This window comes from Siphateles boraxobius, unplaced genomic scaffold (assembly GCF_051911475.1).
Source record: "Siphateles boraxobius isolate OS27281-9 unplaced genomic scaffold, OSU_SipBor_1 61, whole genome shotgun sequence".
Lineage (NCBI taxonomy): Eukaryota > Metazoa > Chordata > Actinopteri > Cypriniformes > Leuciscidae > Siphateles > Siphateles boraxobius.
The window spans coordinates 3797747-3819611 of record NW_027509188.1 but is presented as its reverse complement, the minus strand read 5'-3'; the positions used below and the strand labels follow the sequence as shown (position 1 = coordinate 3819611).

The following is a 21865-nucleotide window of genomic DNA, read 5'->3' as shown; positions in this document are numbered from 1 at the left end:
TGAACAAATTAGGGAATCATTGTGTATTTAAATAACTTTACTGTGTCGGAGCTTTATGTGCTTTTCAAGCAATGTTATTTCCAGTTATTGACCTCACCTCTGGACAGGCGTTTCCAAGGCGGGATTTCTTCAAGTAAACTCTTGCTGATTTTATCATCGTCTTTCTGGACGCTGTCACTAAAAGAAGTTTAAAAGTTAAAGTTTAGTACTAAAAGTTCTTTATTTGCTGTAACAAATACATTAACAGTGTTCAGTAAAATATCATCATTAAACTGTAGTAAAACAAGCCAGTGGCGTGTTCAAAAAGCCAACTCACATGTTCCTGCAATGAGCAGTGCGTCTCCAAACTCTGGTGTCTTTGGCTGAACTTATAAACATTCACTTGCTCACACACACACACACACACACACACACACACACACACACACACACACACACCATTAATTGCGTGTAATACACACGCACCCCACACGACTGATCCTACCCATGCGTATCATATGCACGTACCCTACCACTACTAAACCTACCCAAAAACTACCCATGCGTATCATATGCACGTACCCTACCACTACTAAACCTACCCTAAAACTACCCATGCGTATCATATGCACGTACCCTACCACTACTAAACCTACCCTAATCCTACCCATGCGTATCATACACTGAAAAATAAGGAAAGCAGCTTTATTGAGAATACTAAAATAATACACTTACAATCTACTTAATGCATTTATGTTTGAGATGCAAACATAATTACATTGCATAAACTCCAAATGAAATTCAGCACAGTCATCAAAAAGTTATATGATCATGTTGCAATAAAATGTTCAAATCAATTCAGGCTCAATTTACCATCAAACAGATGGTGTTCACGCAAAATGATTCTACTGCTGTTCCATTTACTTAATTAAAATGAGCTAATACAACACAATTGTGTTGTATTTTGGCACTTAATTTCATCATGTATAATTAACCTAATTCAGTTGTTGCAACATGTAAATATTGCATCAGTGTATTTCTGAAACTACATTAAACAAATGAGGTACATGTTTGTTTCAGCTTATTCCATTTTATTTTATCATTTTTATATGATAAAAACAAGACGTTTTGGCGTCCATGTGTTCTCAATCTGAATATTTATCAAATGCGGGTTTCTGGGTAGTGTCATGTCAATGCTGGGAAAAAACATATTTTTAGACTTATGTTGAAATGCTGCACACAAAGTCAATTAGGCTTTTATTGAACAAAGGAAGAAGAAAAAAATGCCCGCACATTTTTTTTTTGGTCTGTCTTTTTTGAGGTTTTTATTTATTTTAAAATTTTCGTGTGCGCGCACTGCGCGGGAGTATTTGGACGAGAGCGACCGCCCACGCGCTATATGCACGAGGACCGTTGGTCTGGAGAAGGACATCTGAGGGGATTGACTTTAAGAGGTAAGAATATCATTACAAATGTAATATTATTTTCTAAAGATTTCTGTCCATCTAACTTTAAATACAATAAATAGTTTTTTTAAGATAATCCCACACGTTTTAAATCATGTCGACTGTTTATTTCGTCGAGTGTTGTAACATTAGCCGCTTGGTCAGGGTTTGAAAACTACGAGGTTTTCCGCCTGACCGACTCCATCAAATTTCGTCCCACTATATTCAAAGTTATCTAAAGCCATTCTATAGATTAATGTGAGGGACAGAAGAATATTAACATCCTAAAATTAAAGTTCACGGAAACTTGTCTTCCGTCTGCTGAGGATGTCAATCATTCTCCGTTCAGCTGCAGCATTCCAGCGTGCCTCATACGGTTACGACAGTCGGCACGGTAAAACCGGGTAAAACTCTCTCTGATATGATATAATCCCATTATAATGCTTGATCTGCATTTAAAGGGCTGTGGATCTGCATAAAATCACTTCGTCTTGCTGAAGTGTAATGACTTGTGGTGTCTAAACGATGTCGTCACCGCTAACGTTACGTTACTGTTGTCTCTAAGGCCTCGTTCAGACTTTCAGTCCATCACACTACATTAATTGGCATCATACGCAGAACAACTGTAATTTAATTTAAATGTAATATTTAAATGTAATAAGGATCTATAAACTGTTGGATAGATATACACTAGGATGTTTTTTTTTTCCAAACATTTCAATGCGCACTGTGACTCCATGGGCAAATTGCAAACAGCAATATAACTTAAATTGTTTTTAATGAATGTATTTCAAAAGTATATAGTAATTTGTATTTTATTATTAAGATGTGAAGATTTTATAAAATTACTGTCCAAAGATTTTTTCAAGAATTGCTGAATTATACACTCACCTAGTTAAATATATTTTTTGTCATATCTTGTGGTTATATAATTTTATTGTTTTTATTTATGACTAATTGTTGCTCTTTCTATCTTTTCAGTAACATTTGCTGTACATGTGGACTTGCAAGGCCTGTTCAGTAGTTGTAACAAGTAGGTTGAAACTATTGCAGCATTATAGGCTGAAACATAGACATTTTGGACGTAATAGTTGTTTTCCATGTGTATATTTAAACTGCCCATGCTCGTTTAGAACGTGGAATGCTCTTAAGATTCATTTGAATAGATTCCATGTGACTCAAACTAGGCAGAGACAGTCTAAAAATAGCATATTTAATTGCCATATATGTAATTGTGGAGATCTGTACTCCGAGAAAGATTATTGGGCTCATATTAATGCACATTTGAAAAAAAATGAATTGATAACGTGCATGTTTTCACATTGTAACTTTAAAACAAACATCTGTGGTACGTTTAAATCTCATAAAAACAGAAAACATAATTCTTTTTCACTTAAAGATTTTAAACCTGGGATAGTAACTACTACCACAGTAGTTTCACAGGAATCAGATGTTGAAGAGGATGATGAGGTAGAGGCATGTCATGATATAGAATCTGCTTCTGATGTCTGTTCCACAAAGGACCTACCAAATATTATCAAACACAATTTTGCAGCAGCGTTGTTAAAGCTTGAACATTTGTCCCATGTACCAAGTTCACAAATTGATGAATTTCTACAAGTGCTTTACAACCTAAATAGCACATTATCAATTCCTCTTAATACAGATGTTCTTTGTGATGCTTTTCAGAAGCATAATCTTCAAGTTGAGAAATCTGTACTGAAAGAAATAGCTACTACACTGTGCACAGTTAACCCTATACACAAAGCTATACAAAAAGGTGGCTCCCTTAGTTCTGCTTATCAGCGTAGGCAGTATTATAAGGCTAACTTTAATGTAGTTGATCCAGTTGAATGTATCTTGGATGCTAAAAACAAGAAGACTTTTCAGTACATTCCTATTCTTGATTCTCTAAAAGTGATTTTGAATAGGAAAGATATTTTAGACAACATATCACAGGATCTGAAAACACAAGAAACTGAGGCGGAAGGTCTGTATCGGTCTTTTAGAGATGGTCTTCATTTTAAGCAAAATAGCTTCTTCTCAGGACAGGACTTAAGACTGTGTGTGGGTTTATATATTGATGATTTTGAGCTCTGCAACCCCCTGGGGACATCCCGCAAAAAACACAAGCTTTGTGCAGTCTATTGGGTGCTGAGTAACCTACCTCCTGGGTCCAATTCATCATTGTCCTCCATATACTTGGCCCTACTATGTAAAACTGATGATGTCAAAACATATGGCTATAACACAGTGTTAGAACCACTCCTAAAAGACCTCAAATCCTTGGAAGAAAATGGAATTTTTATACTACAGCTAGGAAAATCACTGAAGGGTACAGTTATCACTGTTGCTGCTGACAATTTAGGAGCTCATGCTTTAGCAGGCTTTAATGAAAGTTTTTCAGGGCATTACAGTTGTCGATTTTGTACTGCAAGCAAACTAGACATTCAGTCAAAAGAGGTAAGAACAGGTTCTTTCAGCCTCAGAACAAAAGATCTCCACATTGCTCACGTGAGGTCAGCTGAAGATAATAGTACTAGTTGTTTTGGAGTGAAAAAAGCTTGCCCTCTTACTAAAGCTCTTTCACATTTTGATGTTCTAACTGGATACCCTCCAGACATTGCTCATGATATTTTTGAGGGTATTGTACCTGTTGAGCTTGCAAAGTGTCTCACATTGATAATATCAAAAAAGTACATTACTTTGAATGAAATCAACAAATCAATTTTAGATTTCCCATACAAGTGGACTGATAAGACTGATAAGCCACATGTTTTGCCTCAACATCTCTCAAGCAGAAATACAATAGGAGGTAATGCTCATGAGAACTGGAGCTTGTTACATTTGCTTCCATTTATAATTGGTCCTCAGATTCCTGAACATGAGCCTGCATGGCAGATTCTCTTGGAATTGAAAGATATTGTAGAACTCGTTGTTGCCCCAGTTCACAATGACGAGTCTATTGCATACCTAGAATGTAAAATATCGGAGCACAGACAAAGATATAAAGAGCTATTTTCTGAAGAGAGATTGCTGCCCAAACACCACTACTTGGAGCATTACCCGCAAATAATCAGGCTCTTTGGTCCTCTTGTGGGATATTGGACAATCAGGTTTGAAGCAAAGCACAGCTTCTTTAAACGGGTCATTAGACATACCAGTTGTTTTAAAAATGTCCCACTCTCCTTGGCTACAAAACATCAGCTAATGATTGGGTACCAGCTGACATTGCCAAGTCTTGATAAGTCAGAGCTAGATGTGTCAAGCGCATCTGCAGTCCCAGTGCATATTTTGAAGGACGAAATAGCTCAGGTTGTGAGGCAGAGATATCCTCATCTATCTGAAATCCATATCACAAAAAACGTTATAATGATAGTTATCGCGATATAATTTTTCTCAATAAAACGATATCAAGAGTTCGATAAATGTTCGATAATGTTTATGCGCCAAAAGCAGAACGAAACTCATTTGAACCACGCATCACACGGACCATTTATCTGCTGTGGCTCAAAGTCCAAACGGCAGCGCAGCGCGAGCTCACTGGAGCAGATGCTCTGATCGGTCTCGGTCATGAGATCTAGTGAGAAGTGCTTGAATTCAGCGAAGAACACAAATGTCTCAGTGATTTAAACCAGTTTAAAGGCAGATGAAACGGCGCTGACGAGAAACACTGTGCAACGATAAAGTCAGAAACCTTTTCCGTCTACTAAATAAGCTATGTATTAATATTAATAAAAAATATATATATTAAAAAAAAACATCCTCCCCATCAGCATTGGCGTGTTCCACCTCAACATGTCATGTCCGACGAGGATGTTGGTGGGCTGTCCATCAAGCAAGACGCGTACATACACGATCACACACTCCTTGACAGACAGGTCGGTGTCTCCATCGATAATGAAAGAGATGTACAGAGCTGATGATACTTTAACTGCGGATAGTATCTGCTATCACCCAGATGATATTGGCACATAATTTGTCATTTGCATATGTCATGTTAATCGCAACTCCGTTCTTTTTCATGACCTGCAATATAGGTTTAAATTGAGCGAAGGCAGTCAGCTCCCTGTCACGTGACAACGGAGCGCAGTGAAAGGGAGTGGGAGTGATTGACAGCTAATATTAACCAATTTAAAATCTGCTTTAAAGTTAAGAACGTAAGGATGAAGTTTGATTGGTTATGTAATGTAACGGATAGAATGGTGGTCCGGCCAACGCGTATCAGCGCACATAAGGTACACACTGTGCAGTAATTTGCGAACGTTTTGTAGAGAAATGAAAACAGGTCGCACCAACCATTATTTGCACTCGCGCAAATGCTCCAAAATATATTTTTAGGTCGCACAGATTAAATTTCAGGAGCATATGCGATCAAAATGGTCGCAATTTCGAGCCTTGCTGCACTAACTAACTGCTTGTATAGAACAAGCAGTGCTGATACTGGTGAAATAGTCAGATTCAAGGATCGGAACTGTTAGACAAACAATAGCCCAACAAGCTTATTGTCAGGTTTATGTTCTGTTCTGTTATGTGGACCCTTATTTTATGATTCTGTTCTGTTTCCTTTAGTTCCTATATATAAAAAATGTTGAAAAGTACTGGAGCCAAACTTGTTTCACCATCAACATGATTTTTTTTAGTTTTTTTTAGTTTGCCCACAGTTATATTATGTGTTCACTATTTGTTTGTTTTTCTCCTTATGCAGACAAAGACATTGGACTATGACATCTGTACTCAGAGTAATTTTAGGCAAGGACAGCTGCCAGAGAGTTGTTTTTCCAACTGGCTTGCCTGAGACAATGACCGAACTGGAGGATGTGGTAAGGAGTCAATGTAAACTTCAAGGTGCCTTTCGCCTGCAGTTCATGGACACACTTTTTGAGGACCAGTTTATGAACTTAACTTCAGTTAATGAAATAAAGAACAAAGACACAATCAAGATAATACAACTGACTGACTCCCTCACACCTCTGTCTGGCACAATGAACACTTCAGATTCTGCTTCAGGACATTCTGAACTTCCATCCTGTTCTTCCGATACTATCGTCCTCTCATCTCCAGAGTCCACAACCACACGATCCTCTTGGCCTGATACATTTAGCATTCCACATTTCTCCTTCGATGCAGAATTTAAACTTGAACAGGCCAATGGTGTCTTGAGAGAAAAAGGAACACTTCTTATTCCTGACATTAAACTCAAGTCTGACATACTCGAGGGGTTGATCCAAAAAATTGTTCAATACAAACTCTATGTCACAGACAGGGAGTTTGAACAGGTCGCAGAGGCACTCACGAAGAGGCATCCATGTTTAGCAGAGAGGGGCTCAGACACTGGCTATGGGGGCTGGAAAGTGAGTCTAAAGTACAAATTATCGAACTATCGCACACATCTCAGAAAAATTGGTTGTCCTGAAGTTACTGTAAATGCATTAAAACACAAGCCAGATGGAAAACAAAGTCCTGCCTACAATGTCAAGAAACCCAGGAGAGGTGAAGTGGACTACTGCCCTTCCTACCCCATTGGAGAGAATGACCAGACGCTGGAGACTGCAAGAGAAGAGCTCCTTTCTGATGTTAAAAAAAGAAACAACAGAGAGACCATTAAGACTAAAATGCAGCGAACATTTGCACTTAGAAGACGTGAAGTTCTTCGTGGTGCTCCTATGATCAGCGACTTCCTAACAAGATGGCCAGCTCTCTTTGATGTGACTGAGGTTTGTGACAGGTGTTTACCTGTCATATGCGTTTACCTGTGGGAGATCATATGCGCATGCGAGATCATATGCGCATGCGCGTGCGGTTTGTGTTTGTGTTTGGAGCTCCGTCGAATTGATTCATTAATCCTTGCTTTTCTTCTTTACAACTAATTTATAAACAAGCACTTTCTATTTTTATATCATGGGAACTTATCCTCGCTACTATTCCTTATAAAAAACAATCGGATTACTTTGATATCGCTACTTAGATCCAACTTTGCGAATCTCGGCTACTAGCCTTTAGTCCGCTAGCATTTCACGCGTGGCCTCGCGCCTACCGACCGTCTTATTTTACACCCGTTTCACTGAAAGGATACAGGTTATATCCAGCATTTCACTCCTAAATTAGTAGTGATATTGATAGTATCACTACTAATTTACTGTTCATCTGTTATAATGGCGAACATATCGGATGTGTGTCTAACGTTACCTCTGAGTGCAGGTGAGGACACATTCGAGCTGATTTCGGTACGATTGGAGCTGGAATCGGTGGAGAAACAGATCCGTGGTCTGCTGGAGAAACAAGCCGAGCTGCGGGATCGGCGATCAGCGCTTGAAACGTCACGCGCCGATGCTCATAAGTCAGTGGTTAGTAACTTTTTGACTCCGACTTCGTCTACTCCGTGCGTTTCTCTGCCCAGGAGGACGCGATCATCTCTGGCATCATTCACTCCGGCACCGACACAACACCATGGACCCTGGGTGATCCCACAGCGAAAGACACGAGCCAGGACCAGAGCAAGAACCTCTCCGCCCCTCCCGGTCTTCGAGATCTCCACCCGGAACCGCTTCTCCCCCCTTCGCGAGTCGGAACGCGACGACGCCGTGATCATCGGCAGTTCCATGGTCCGTCATGTCCGCGCTACCTCAGGTAAGGGTACGGTGCGCACTCACTGCTTTCCTGGTGCTCGTGTTCTTGATATCGCCGCACAGGTTCCCGAGATCCTGAACGGTGACGAGCGCGTCGGAGCAGTAGTGCTGCACACGGGAGTAAACGACATCAGGCTGCGGCAGACGGAGGTTCTGAAGAAGGACTACAAGAGCCTGATCGAGACGGTACGCAGCACAGCGCCTGAGGCAACGATCATCGTGTCTGGACCGCTTCCCACGTACCGACAAGGACAGGAAAGGTTCAGTAGATTATTTGCACTAAATGAATGGTTAATGTCATGGTGTAATGAACAGAAACTGCTCTTTGTAAATAATTGGAATCTGTTCTGGGAGCGACCTAGGCTCTACCGTGCTGATGGCCTGCACCCCAGCAGAATCGGAGCGGCTGTTCTGTCGGACAACATCTCCAAGACGTTACACACCATATGACTAGAAAATCAAAGTCCAAATCACAGTCTTTGCTGTGCCAAATTAATTGAAATAAGTAGTGTAGAACATTATATAGAAACTGTGTCTATTCCTCGTTTAGTGAGGCCATATAATAAATCTACTGTAGGATCTAGGGAAAATCTTATTGTAATTAAACCTGAAAATCTAAATATCAGTGAACAAAAACAATTTCTAAAACTAGGTCTTCTAAACATTAGATCGCTCACACCTAAGGCGGTTATTGTAAATGAAATGGTCACAGATAATAGCTTCGATGTACTTTGCCTTACTGAAACCTGGCTTAAACCAAATGATTATTTCGGTCTAAATGAGTCCACTCCACCAGGATACTGTTATAAGCATGAGCCCCGTCTGATCGGTCGTGGCGGTGGTGTTGCAACAATCTATAGAGATATTCTTAATGTTATTCAGGAAACAGGTCACAGGTTTAATTCATTTGAAGTACTTGTACTAAATATTACGCTCTTAGATGTAAGAAAGAAATCCCTATTATCTCTAGCCTTGGCTACTGTATATAGACCTCCAGGGCCCTATGCTGATTTCCTAAAAGAGTTTGCAGAGTTTCTCTCAGATCTATTGGTCAATACCGATAAAGCAATAATTGTTGGAGATTTTAACATACACGTAGATAACACAAATGATGCGTTAGGGACTGCGTTTACAGATTTATTAAACTCTTTTGGGGTCAAGCAAAACGTCAGTGGTCCCACTCACCGTCTAAATCATACACTAGACTTAAAGGGATACTTCAGCTCTGGGAACATGAATGTGTATTTAATAGTGATCATTTATATAGTAGAAATGTGAAATTATTTTTTAAATTGAAGCATTCTAGACTGAGAAAAGGCAGAAAATGTATTTTTTACTCATGTGGCTGAAAGACAACAACTCCCAGAATGCACTTGCTTTGCTGCCCTTACGAGGCCAGGCCACTCCCAAACCACGCCTACCGGTTACAGGCGGCAGTATCCGAAAAATTTCTCCACACATTCTCTAGGCTAATACATACTCTAGTAACAGTAAAGGTTTATAAAAAGAACCACAACCGATGGGAGTTATAACTTTTATATTAACTTAAAATTAATATTAAAACTTTTACACTCAAAGCTCTTCCAGAGCTTCGGCTGTTTCCTTATATTCATTCACAGTATTGTCAGTCAGGAGCTGGATATTTCCGTCTGATGTCCTGGACAACACAGGTGGGCAAAACGAGACGATAGTCTTTACCAAGTCGCTCGCCTTGCTGGAACCATTCCATAAAGTGACGATAGGCTGTTAGGCGATATTGTCTACAAAACAGTAAGCACAACGTTAGCAATGCGAACTATTTGCACACAGTATACTATCATAGATGTAAATATAACAACAATAGCTCAGCTGACTAACGTTACGAGGGAAGAACATTGTGATAATGCCGGGTGTCCAAACTCTGTACATTACGTCTTGGTAAAAAAAAGAAAAACAAACCAAATAACGTTACTCACTTTACACTAAGCCGTCCGTTTGTCCCTGCGGGCTTTGGCTGGCGTTTCCAATTTATCTCGTCCAGAAGAAAATGGGATCGTTGAAATTCGCGACAGCAATAGGACTCTCTATCTGTTTCCATAGGCGCACAGCGTGAGCACTGACAGCTCCAGTCCGCCCCAGCTGGAGTCTGGCCGGGCTCGAGTCAGGTCTTGCTCCCCTGCTGCAGCAGCTGCTCCGGCCGCATCTTGTTCCTCCATCTCCCGCAACTGTTCATCGCTGTATTGCGGCTCGTACAGGTAGCCGCGAGCACCAGATTCGCGCAACTGATCTTCGAAATCCCCTTCTGTCATTTCAACTTCTAAACTAACGTTACCTTCCGCTATCGTGATTAGCCCACTATACAAACTTTATACACAGAGCAAGAGCCTGTTAGCTTAGCTTCTACAGAAAGATGGCTGACAATATCTTACTTTCTGTGAGTGAGATCCCGCCCCATATGGGCGTAGTGAAAACATGCGGAACTAGCTACTAGTACTGGCTGTAGTTTTAAGCCTCTGGCCCAAAAATCCTCCGATGACGCAAAATGACGATTTTTGCGTCATCGGAGGATTTTTTCCAGACTAAAAATACATAAATCTCTCATATCAGGGGGAAATGAGGGGGTGAAGCAAGGTAATTCGAAAATACTACTGTTTTCTACTAATACAAATCTTAATGCTAAATCCTGAAGTAACCCTTTAATTATATCATATGGAACCAATCCAACTGATATAGATATTATACCGCAAAGTGACGATCTCACTGATCATCACATGGTAACTTGTATAATACGTACTGCTGAAATTTGTCATGTTGCGCCACGTTATCGACCAGGCAGAACAATCGTTCCAACCACTATAGATAGATTCTTAAATAGCTTACCTGATCTATCTCAGCTGCTCAGTGAACCCAAACAAACAGATGAACTAGAGGAAATGACTAGCAGCTTGAGCACCATTTTCTCTAGTACATTAGATATTGTTGCACCAATTAGATTAAAAAAGGTTAGAGAGAAAACTAAAGCACCTTGGTACAACAGTGCTACGCATGTTATCAAGAGAGAAACTCGTAACTTAGAGCGTAAATGGAAACAAACTAATTTAGAGGTCTTTAGATTCGCGTGGAAAGACAGTATGTCACGTTATAAAAAGGCTCTAAAAGCAGCCAGGGCTGAGCATCTCCACAAACTAATAGAAAATAACCAAAATAATCCAAGGTTTTTATTTAACACCGTGGCTAGACTAACAAATATACAGACATCACCAGAGCAAAATATTCCGTTACAGTATAGTAGTAATGATTTTATGAACTACTTTAATGAGAAAATAGAAAGCATCCGTAACACAATTGTAAATGTACACTCTTTTATGGTGTCTTATGATTCAGCCTCAATTATCGCCCCTCTAGAACAACTACACCGCTTTACAACTATAGGACAGGAAGAGCTAAATAAACTTATCATTGCATCGAAACCAACAACATGTTTATTAGATCCAATACCCACTAAACTACTGAAAGAAGTGTTACCTGTAGTGGAAGAGCCTCTTCTCAATATTATTAACTCGTCTTTATTTTTAGGTCATGTTCCAAGAATATTCAAGCTGGCAGTAATAAAACCTCTCATTAAGAAACCGCAATTAGACCCAAATAACTTAGCAAATTACAGACCCATTTCAAATCTTCCATTTATGTCTAAAATACTAGAAAAAATTGTGTCCACTCAATTGTGCTCTTTCTTGCAAGAAAATGAGATATATGAAAAATTCCAGTCAGGATTCAGACCGCATCATAGCACAGAAACTGCGCTAGTTAAAATTACAAATGATTTACTTTTAGCTTCTGACCAAGGCTGTATCTCAATACTAGTTCTACTCGATCTAAGCGCTGCGTTCGACACTATCGATCATAAAATACTCCTGGATCGACTACAAAACTACACTGGTGTTCAGGGACAGGCATTAAGCTGGTTTAGATCGTACTTATCAGACCGTTATCATTTTGTCTGTTTAAATGGGGAAAAATCAAAGATAACGTCAGTAGAATATGGAGTGGCGCAAGGATCGGTGTTAGGCCCTCTGCTATTCTCAATATATATGCTGCCACTTGGTAATATTATAAGAAAACATGCAATTAATTTCCACTGTTATGCTGATGACACTCAATTATATATTTCATCACGGCCAGATGAAAACACTAACTTATCAAATTTGACAGAGTGTCTCAAAGATATAAAATGCTGGATGACACGTAATTTCCTGCTACTAAATTCAGATAAAACGGAGGTATTACTTATTGGTCCAAAAAACTACCCACAAACTCACTTACAATACAACTTTAATATAGAAGGATGTCCAGTTACTTTATCCACTACAGTAAAAGACCTGGGTGTTATACTAGACCGCAACTTGTCATTCGAAAATCATATTTCATATGTTACAAGAACAGCCTTTTTCCACCTTAGAAACATTACAAAGCTACGTAACATGCTATCTGTTTCTGATGCAGAAAAGTTAGTTCATGCATTTATGACCTCGAGACTAGATTATTGTAATGCTATATTAGCTGGCTGTCCTGCATCCTCAATAAACAAGCTACAGTTAGTGCAAAATGCAGCTGCTAGAGTTCTTACTAGGTCAAGAAAATATGATCATATAACACCAATTTTATCATCTCTACACTGGTTACCTATTAAGTTCCGTATCAATTACAAAGTACTATTACTGACCTATAAAGCCCTAAATGGTTTAGCTCCTGTGTATTTAATGGACCTTCTATCGCCCTACAATCCATCACGTTCTTTAAGATCACTAAATTCGAGGCTTCTGGTCATTCCTAGGATATCTAAGTCCACTAAAGGAGGAAGGGCGTTCTCACATTTAGCTCCAAAACTCTGGAATAGCCTTCCTGATATTGTTCGAAGCTCTGACTCGCTGTCCCAGTTTAAAACTAGATTAAAGACGCATCTCTTTAGCCAAGCATTTACATAATGCTTACCTTTTATACCACTGCTGAATAAGATCAAATGCATTTAATATTATAAAACTTGAGGAGTCTGTAGGTTATTTGTATAAGTTGCATAGTATTTACAGTCATTACGTTCCTGTGTATATTGCGTGAATGACGGGTGGTTGGGTAGATATTGTGTTTTGCGGTAGTTGGTATGCCATACGGAACCGTTGCCACTGAACCTGCATTAACGACGACAGTGGGGCTCGACAGCCTTAGTCAAACGGGTCGGCGCGTATGGTTGGGTTGCGGAGAGATTGTGAGATTGTGGTTGGGTCTCAGCAGCAGGAGGGATGTAGAGGTCAGTAAGCAGGGCTGAGTTGAGTGGGGGACGGAGGGGGGTGACTCTGGGACGCAAGAATCACTGTCTTCATGTTTTTTATCATTTACGCCCGTGTTATGGAAATCATTATGAACAGTAGCTACGCTAATTATTTTCCCTTTTTGCTTTTCTGCTGTTATCTCGGGACGCGAGTCCCGAGAAAAACGGCGTTCGTCAGCTCCAGTTTGTATCCAGCCTTTCACAGAGACTTCAGATACGCCAATCACAAAGCCTGTGAAGAGACGACTCAACACCGGCGAAATGGACCCTCTATGGTGGACGGCACTGATCCTCAACAGCTCGTCTCAACACCGGCGTGATTACTTGGACTTCCAAAAGATGGAAATGGATAAATATTCTAAATGTTCCGATCCAATCTGACTTGTAATGCTGCCCGAATCATAAATCATGCACTGTTCCTTCGTTGGCCAGAGGAGAACTGGCCCTCCGACTGAGTCTGGTTTCTCCCAAGGTTTTTTTCTCCATTCTGTCACCTGATGGAGTTTTGGTTCCTTGCCACTGTTGCCTTGGCTTTTGGCTTGCTTAGTTGGGGACATTTAATATTCAATAATATTATTGATCTGCCTTGCTTAAGGTGGACGTTGACTCAATTTTCTTTTAGAAACAAACTCTGTTATATTATTTTCATGTTATCACTGTGAAGCTGCTTTGATACAATCTGTATTGTAAAAAGCGCTATATAAATAAAGGTGACTTGACTTGACTTGACTTGTTTACTACTTGGTGAATATGTATTGTAATGAGGCATAGCTTATTGTTGAAACTGCTTTGTGCTTTCACGTTAATTTTCTACTTTCAGGTGAATACAGAGTTTAAAAGAATCACGACCATTCCTCTACAGTCAAAATTTCTATCACAGCTTGACCTTCACTATGAAAATTTGCTGAAGGTTTTTGAAAGGCGACCAGGACAGCAAGGCAGAATGCTGAAAGAAATGATGTCAGCGGTAATCCAAGTAAGAACAACAGATAGTTAAAGGTTTTTTTTTGTGTGTGCTGGGTTCAGGCTACGCAATGTTTTTGTCTACTATAGTCACTGTGTCTGATTATGATTTTGACTCCTAAATTCTTGCCATGTAGTAGACATGAAACATGTCAGTCTACGCGTTGCAGTGGCGGTTGTTGTGCACTATGACACTATTTGAGATGAAACAATTGATTCTTGCATCCTGACACTCATTGTAGTTTACAAATCAATACAACACCCTATGTCAAACAGATCAGGCTGATATCAAATGTTAGAAATGAGGCAGAAATATTTCATTAATATTTTCAATAAAATTCTTAGTTAATGAGACCCATTTAGCTTTTTTGTTTAGTGTTGAGTATCAGTGTCTATAGCTGACCTTTTTCCGTTTCTGGTCTGACTTCTTTTTAAGGATGACATTGATGCATCTCGAGAACTTGCCATCAGAGGACTCTGCATCTATCTTAATGAAGACCCTAAAGATCTTATGCAGGAGTATGTGGTAAGTGGCTTATAGCTGCATAGACTGAACTTGTTTGTTCTAGTTTTAACAGGCAAGCGGCTTCGACCTTAGACATTCAAACAAGAAAACCATTCAAGGGATAAGTCATAACACTTATTAGGCGCCATTCACATATAGCGCCTAAAAACATGTAGGAAAACACGTTTTTTTCCAAAGCGCTAGGGCGGTTGCGCTCCGGAGGCGTCTGTCATTGCTGTGCTTGGTTGTTGTCACGTGACCTACGGTGCGCTTGCGGCATTCTGAAAAGTTGAGATGTTTTTATCTCGATGCGGCGCTGACGCGCTTGGAAAAAAACGAGCGCGTCGCACCGCGACCGCGTTGCTTCCATTATGAGCGAGCATACCGTGCGCCTACATTTGAAATAACTAACTTGAGCGCGCAAAAGACGCGATATAGGATTGCCCGGGGCCAGCGTGAAAGAAACTCGGGTCAGTTGACGGAACTGTCACTTGAGCGCGTCGAGTATAAATGCCTTGTCCGTCTGGGGAGGTGCGCGTGCAGTCAAGGTGTGGAGCGAGGCGAAAGTATAAACAGCTGAAGAGCCATGCATTATTTTGCCGCTATTATGAGAGTGGCTTGATGCAGCACATGAGATGCAGGTAATCATGAAAAAAAAAAAAAGATCTAATATACACTCATTTGACAAGCAGATTTTCTCTCAATTTTCTCAAGTTTATATCGTGCACCACTACAAATTATTATATAATTTAAATTATATCACACCGAGAGTGAGGGCGGGGCCTTATTTTTGCGGCTTTACTTCCTGCTCACTACTGCGCAGATCTAGTCCCGAAATCGCTACTGTGCAGACTCAAGTCCCAAGATGTCAGCGCCATATCGGGACACTGGCGGCTTCAGTTTTCACCATGGAAGAGAACGAAGGGGCGTCGTCCAAATTTTTTTACAGTCTATGGTCAGGACGTTCACATGCAGTGAGCTCTTTTTTTGTCTTGTCACGTAGGAATGGTGTACAAACATTTGCATGAATAAGAGCGGGATTATGTAACAATAGCCAAAGGATGACAAAAATTAACAAATGATGCTGCATTAATTGCTTTAACAGCCCAAATTTGTTTAGTTCATATAAAATCGCAGCATTTTGTGTTATATAATTGCGTAGGCTTGAAAAAATCGATTTGTGGCGTTTGAGAATCGTTTTTGACCACATATTAAAAAACGATAAATCAAAAAATCTATTTTTTTACCCAGCCCTGCTAGACAAGTAATTGGCAATGTCACTTTGTAAAGAAAGACTACGCGCCCACCCATATACGCATCCAAACGTGCATGCCTATAGATTAAACACATAATATGTGCATGCCGTACAGCCAAAACAATCTTTGTTGCATTAATTTCCTGTTGTCACTGTAAAACTGTTTTGAAACCATCTGTATTAGATTAGTGTTTATGTACTGCAAATTATTAAAAATGCACTTGCCCAGTAAAAACTCTAAAAGCTACCCCTTATGGTTTGTGTTAGTGTTTTAATTATATACCCATCTAATCTATTAATACTTTCTTCAGGACATGGATGAGGATCTGTTTCACAGTGCCATTGAGAAGACCACCATGGGGATCTTTGTGATAAAGCACATTGCTGAGAATGAACCCCGAGATGTGGGAATTGTCCTTGAGGGTGTGATTGTGCTTCAGGACCTTGAGAATGTGGCTTTTGCAACTGCAATGTTGTTTGGTCTCATTTATTCTCTTAACCTGAAGTACCCCACAACGTTACGGTACACTTTTGAGATTTTGCAAAAAATCATCATGGAGTTGGATGGGGGTGAGCTCTCTATCAAGGCCCAAAACTTCAAATCCAAACTTCACCTGTGAGAGTTCGCAGGATGCATGAACTAACAGTTCTGAGTACTGCCTTTTCTTAGGCACTTAAAGTTTTGAGGTTTCTTCTAGACAATCAGCACAAGTTCTACACATTCAAGTTGTGCAGAGGAGTCACAGGACATTTGTTTTTATTTCATGAAATCAAATTATTTGTGCTTCAATGTTCTATTTGTTTATAAAGACACAGTCATGAATGCAGGTATGATATATAACTCATGTTCATGATCTTGTTAAAACATTTCTTAAAACATTTCTTATGAAGAGTTCACATCTTCGCTCTAAAATGGGCATGTATGCGTATTGCATAGAACAGTACGGGTTTTTACATACTACCGGTAGTTTAAGTCTTGTTGATATTTAATCACCAAAGAGATGTTATTTCATTGTCATTTCAAGATGTCATAAAAAAAAATTCAGTGCTGGACTGACCCTTTTTAGGTCTGCACATTAAATGTTTCGGAGATAACTAATTTCTCTTTGAATTGTGCAAAATTCAGTTTTCACAGAAATACGAGATGTTATATTGCTTACAATCTTATCTATCTATGATATGAATCTGATGGTCTTCATAAATGAGATTATATGTCTAGCTAGAAAATAAAGACCATCACTGCATACATCATTCAGTACTTTTTGTACGTTTTTACATGCATAATTTTGAATTGAAGTGAATGAATGAATGTTCAATAAATGAAATAAATGGTTTAAATGAATGCTTTTTTATTGTTTAGTACAAAAACACATTTAAGTAACAACATAAACCATTAAAAATGTAACAAAAAAATTATGTAAAGATAACTTGATTAGATTTTGTAGAATTAACATGATCCAGTCATGTATCTAAAATAAAAGAATAATATTCAGCTAACATGACTGAATTATGTAATGTTAACTTAAACAGAGCATGTACACATTACTTAAATAAAATACATGTGATTAACACAAAACTATTGTACAGAAACGATGTGAATGTGTTGGATACTGTGAACCCAAACAAATTATGTGGAACCAGTGTCCATAATTCAATTGAGTAAATCCAATGACATTTTTTTTTCAGTGTATGCACGTACCCTACCACTACTAAACCTACCCTAAAACTAGCCATGCATATCATATGCACGTACCCTACCTCTACTAAACCTACCCTAAAACTACCCATGCGTATCATATGCACGTACCCTACCACTATTAAACCTACCCTAAAACTACCCATGCGTATCATATGCACGTACCCTACCACTACTAAACCTACCCTAAAACTACCCATGCGTATCATATGCACGTACCCTACCACTACTAAACCTACCCTAAAACTACCCATGCGTATCATATGCACGTAACCCTACCACTACTAAAACTACCCATGCGTATCATATGCACGTACCCTACCACTACTAAACCTACCCTAAAACTACCCATGCGTATCATATGCACATACCCTACCACTACTAAACCTACCCTAAAACTACCCATGCGTATCATATGCACGTAAAAACTCATTTTGGCGTATACATTGCACGAAAAACACCATGCGTGCTATAGAGACACATTTATATTTCTGTTTCGGGTGTACGCTGAATTTCAATGCATGATGAACCAGAACCTGCCAGAACATCTTCTACGCAGAACTCGACCGCCAAAGACTGGAAAAACTTCTGATTCACGATATAATGGTATTATGGTCTTGTTCGTTCAAGGCTGTTGAGTGGTTTAACTGAAACTCCACAAGTAGAAGCTTCATATGAAAAATGTAATGATTTTCCATTATGATTGTTTTGTGATCTGAAGAGCTGTGTTTAACGTTTAATGCCCAAGTTTAGAAATAAATCTCAGTATCCATGCGTCTTATTATTTTTTGTGAGCGTGTGTTCTTATCAAATGGGACACCATGTTTAGATTAGATTAGATAGCACTCCTATTTTTAAACCAATATTAAGGTCACAGACAGAAGGTGTGGAAATTCAGATCATAAATAAATGTTTGGTCTAGATGCCTTTTTCAATATGTCCAGTATTCAACACTGTATTGAATATGTAATTGTAGGATCAACATGACACAATGTGATACGTGAACTTCCTGAGAGAAGATACTTTTTAAAAACATGCAGGATAAATTATTATTATTCCACACGATTTTATTTCTTACATAGTTAAAGCGACCCAAGTTAAAATCCTGTCATCATTTACTCATCCTCATGTCGTTCCGAACCGGTGAGAGTTTTGTTCATCTTCAGAACACAAATGAAGATATTTACAAACACTACAGACATTTTTTAAAGTTTAAATATATTATTGAATATCTTTTTAATTATAATATTACCAACTATAGACTTATTTATTTTACTAACTATTTATTATATAATTATAAAACATCATTACTGCTAAATATTGTAATATAATTACAAATAATGTATCAATATAGATATTACAGTATTGTAAAATAAAGTAGAAATAGATAAAATTGAAAAAATAAATTAAAACGCTGTAACTTGCAATTACTGTAAATCAAAATATAGCAACTTGATGGCAACTGTCTGCCGGTAACTTACCTGTAAAATTACAAGGAAATCATTAACAGTGTTTATTAGCTTCATGTTTCATGTATAGAAACATGTCTCTGTGTTTATTGTGAACGGACACAGAACGTGGAAGTGTAATGGAGCGTCACTGGAAGAGATTGAGCGGGTTATGAATACGTTATTATGAGTGGCGTGAGCAGCGAATGATCATAACAGTGATCGAGAAAGTGAAAACAAGAGAAACCGGTAATGCTCATTGGATCCAATTCATCAGTGGAAAATTATTATAAATTAGGATTCGTCTGAAGTAAACGTAAATATATCAATATTTCTCCAAATACATGCACTTTTGGATTACAAGTCCTAATGACAAATAAACAAGTGTTAAATATTTTAATGAAATCTAAGTATATAGCTTATATGCAGAATTATGATTTTTTAAAAAATGATATGCACAAAATATATTGTCTTGATATACAGAAATGTATCAAGATTATTTAAAAGAATATAAGTTTGTTCTGAATATTAAATTCTTTATAAATATTTCTTTATAAATATTTATTAAAAGAAAAAGAAAAAAAGCTTGTTGTGCCAAATCTCACCCAGCAAACAGATCATATTGTGTTGGATTAGCTCGAACTGTGAATATTATTTTAACTTTATTGTAAAATGATCTCTTTACTTCCTTATCTCTATTAAGATTATAAACTTAAAACAGAAATGAAATACTGTTGCAGGAATACAATTGTACTGTCAAATTAAAACATATATTTGTTTTAACTACTAATATTTGTGTTTAACATTCTTCATTTCCAAATCTTCAGACGTTTGTGCCTCAAGCTTTTATTTTGACAGAACTGGTGAAAGTTTAGTTTACACTTCATTTTAAGGTGTCAGTATTACAGTGTATTTATACATTTAAGTCCAGAGTAATAATGATTAACTACATGTACTTACTTTAGGGTTATGATGAGGGCTTAGTTTAGGGTTAATTGCATGTAATTATGCATAATTTATAGTTATTACTACAGCAACTGTATGTAACGTGTAATAATGACACTGTAAAATAAAGTGTTATCAAAGTTTGTATCCACAAAAGTGCTGGAATGAGTGGATAAAGTGATAAAGTGAACACTACTGTCTCTAGCTAAGGAGGAAAGTCTGAGCACAGTGTGTGATGTTGTTGATCTCTTCTGAAACTTTAGACGAGACATGAGTGTGTGATGAGTGTTTTTGTCTCAGGAGAAGTGTGTGAGAAGCAAGAGACTCGAGCAAAAAGTCTCCATTTGATGTTAATGTAACCTCATTTAGTATAGCAGAAACAATGGAAATGTTAAAGGGCATATTGCAGGGTTTTCTTATTCCAAAATGAATATATAACCTTGTATCAAAATACCATATAAAAAGTTAATACATGATTTAAATTGTTTTACAAGACATGATGGCACAAATTTAGTCCAAAACATGAGTTTCCTTTTCCATTTTTATTTTTTGATTATCCAACGAACTTTAGCAGTATACAATATAGTATACAAATATATATATAGTAGCCTATACATAATTTGCATCTTAATACATCCAAATAAAAACAAAACATTTTTATTTTTTTGTTATATTTTATTTTATTTATTATTATTTTATTGTAACATGTGTCTTCCTTCTAATGAAATTTTCCACATCCACCCCAAAAAAACTTTTACAAATATATACAAAATCACATGAATAATCAATATATAAATTAAACCTCTCTAACACACTTTTAGCTGGATATATACAAAATGTAACCTCTTTTACTTTATTATTTGAACAGTATGCTTCAAAAATAGACCAAGCTTTATTCCAGTTTATATTTCTAAATACACTGGTCCACAATGAGCTTTTATGAGTAGCTGTTTCACCTGTTAAAATATTCCTAATATGTTTATTAGTACGACTGTGTTTCAGAATATCAATGTCTCCTAGAAACACGCTGTCTTTAGCATATATTGCCTCAGAAGAATCACTTCCACAAGTTCTTAAAAAATGTGTAATTTGTTGAGGTATGGCACAAATACAACAGCTTACTCTTGGTGTCACTCTAAACCAAAATTTATCCATGAAGTCACTATAAGATAATAAATTGCCATTTGAGTTTAAAAAGTTGTCTAACTAATATAATATTATTTAACTAATATAATATTTATTTATTACAACTATTAAATAAAATTGATCTATTTTTATATTGAATTTATCTATTATTCACAATAATATAATTATTTGGGGAAAATTTGACCCCAAATACCAGCATCCAGGCCAATAAAGCTTTTCCTTGACCGTTTAAAAAAAACCGCTTTTTTTTTTTAAATAATCGCGTCATGTTACGTCAAGGGGAGGAGACGTTTGGCGGGCTCTGCTTTCCCTCAGTGCAGAGTCAGAGTCAGACTCGGATGGTATTCAGTGAGAGCGGATCTTGTTTCAGTGTGTTTTCGGTAGTTATTGTATTTTGATTTATCATCGTCATGGTAAATTATTGTGTTTGTGGAGGTTGCACAAACTATAACCTGTCAGGACATCGAGTCCACAGCTTTCCGAGACAGAAAAGGACGATGTTATGATATCTTCCATGTCTGTGTGTGTTTTGTGCGGGTGAAGAGACGG

At 38.0% G+C, this 21865-nt stretch overlaps 1 protein-coding gene across 1 annotated transcript; it reads left to right on the top strand.

The window, feature by feature from the left end:
* The first annotated feature begins 14158 nt into the window (after window positions 1-14158).
* Window positions 14159-16825, top strand: LOC143718642 (uncharacterized). Its single transcript, XM_077209670.1, has 3 exons — window positions 14159-14334; window positions 14758-14847; window positions 16393-16825. The coding sequence occupies exons 1-3, from the start codon at window positions 14302-14304 to the stop codon at window positions 16699-16701; spliced, it is 432 nt and encodes a 143-aa protein (XP_077065785.1). The 5' UTR covers window positions 14159-14301; the 3' UTR covers window positions 16702-16825.
* The last annotated feature ends 5040 nt before the right edge of the window (window positions 16826-21865 follow it).

Excerpts from the sequence above, each read along its gene's own strand:
- LOC143718642 (XM_077209670.1), top strand. The coding sequence starts at position 14,302 with ATGCTGAAAGAAATGATGTCAGCGGTAATCCAA. Across the intron at positions 14,335-14,757 it reads TGATGTCAGCGGTAATCCAA|GATGACATTGATGCATCTCG; the intron begins GTAAGAACAACA and ends CTTCTTTTTAAG. Across the intron at positions 14,848-16,392 it reads ATCTTATGCAGGAGTATGTG|GACATGGATGAGGATCTGTT; the intron begins GTAAGTGGCTTA and ends TACTTTCTTCAG.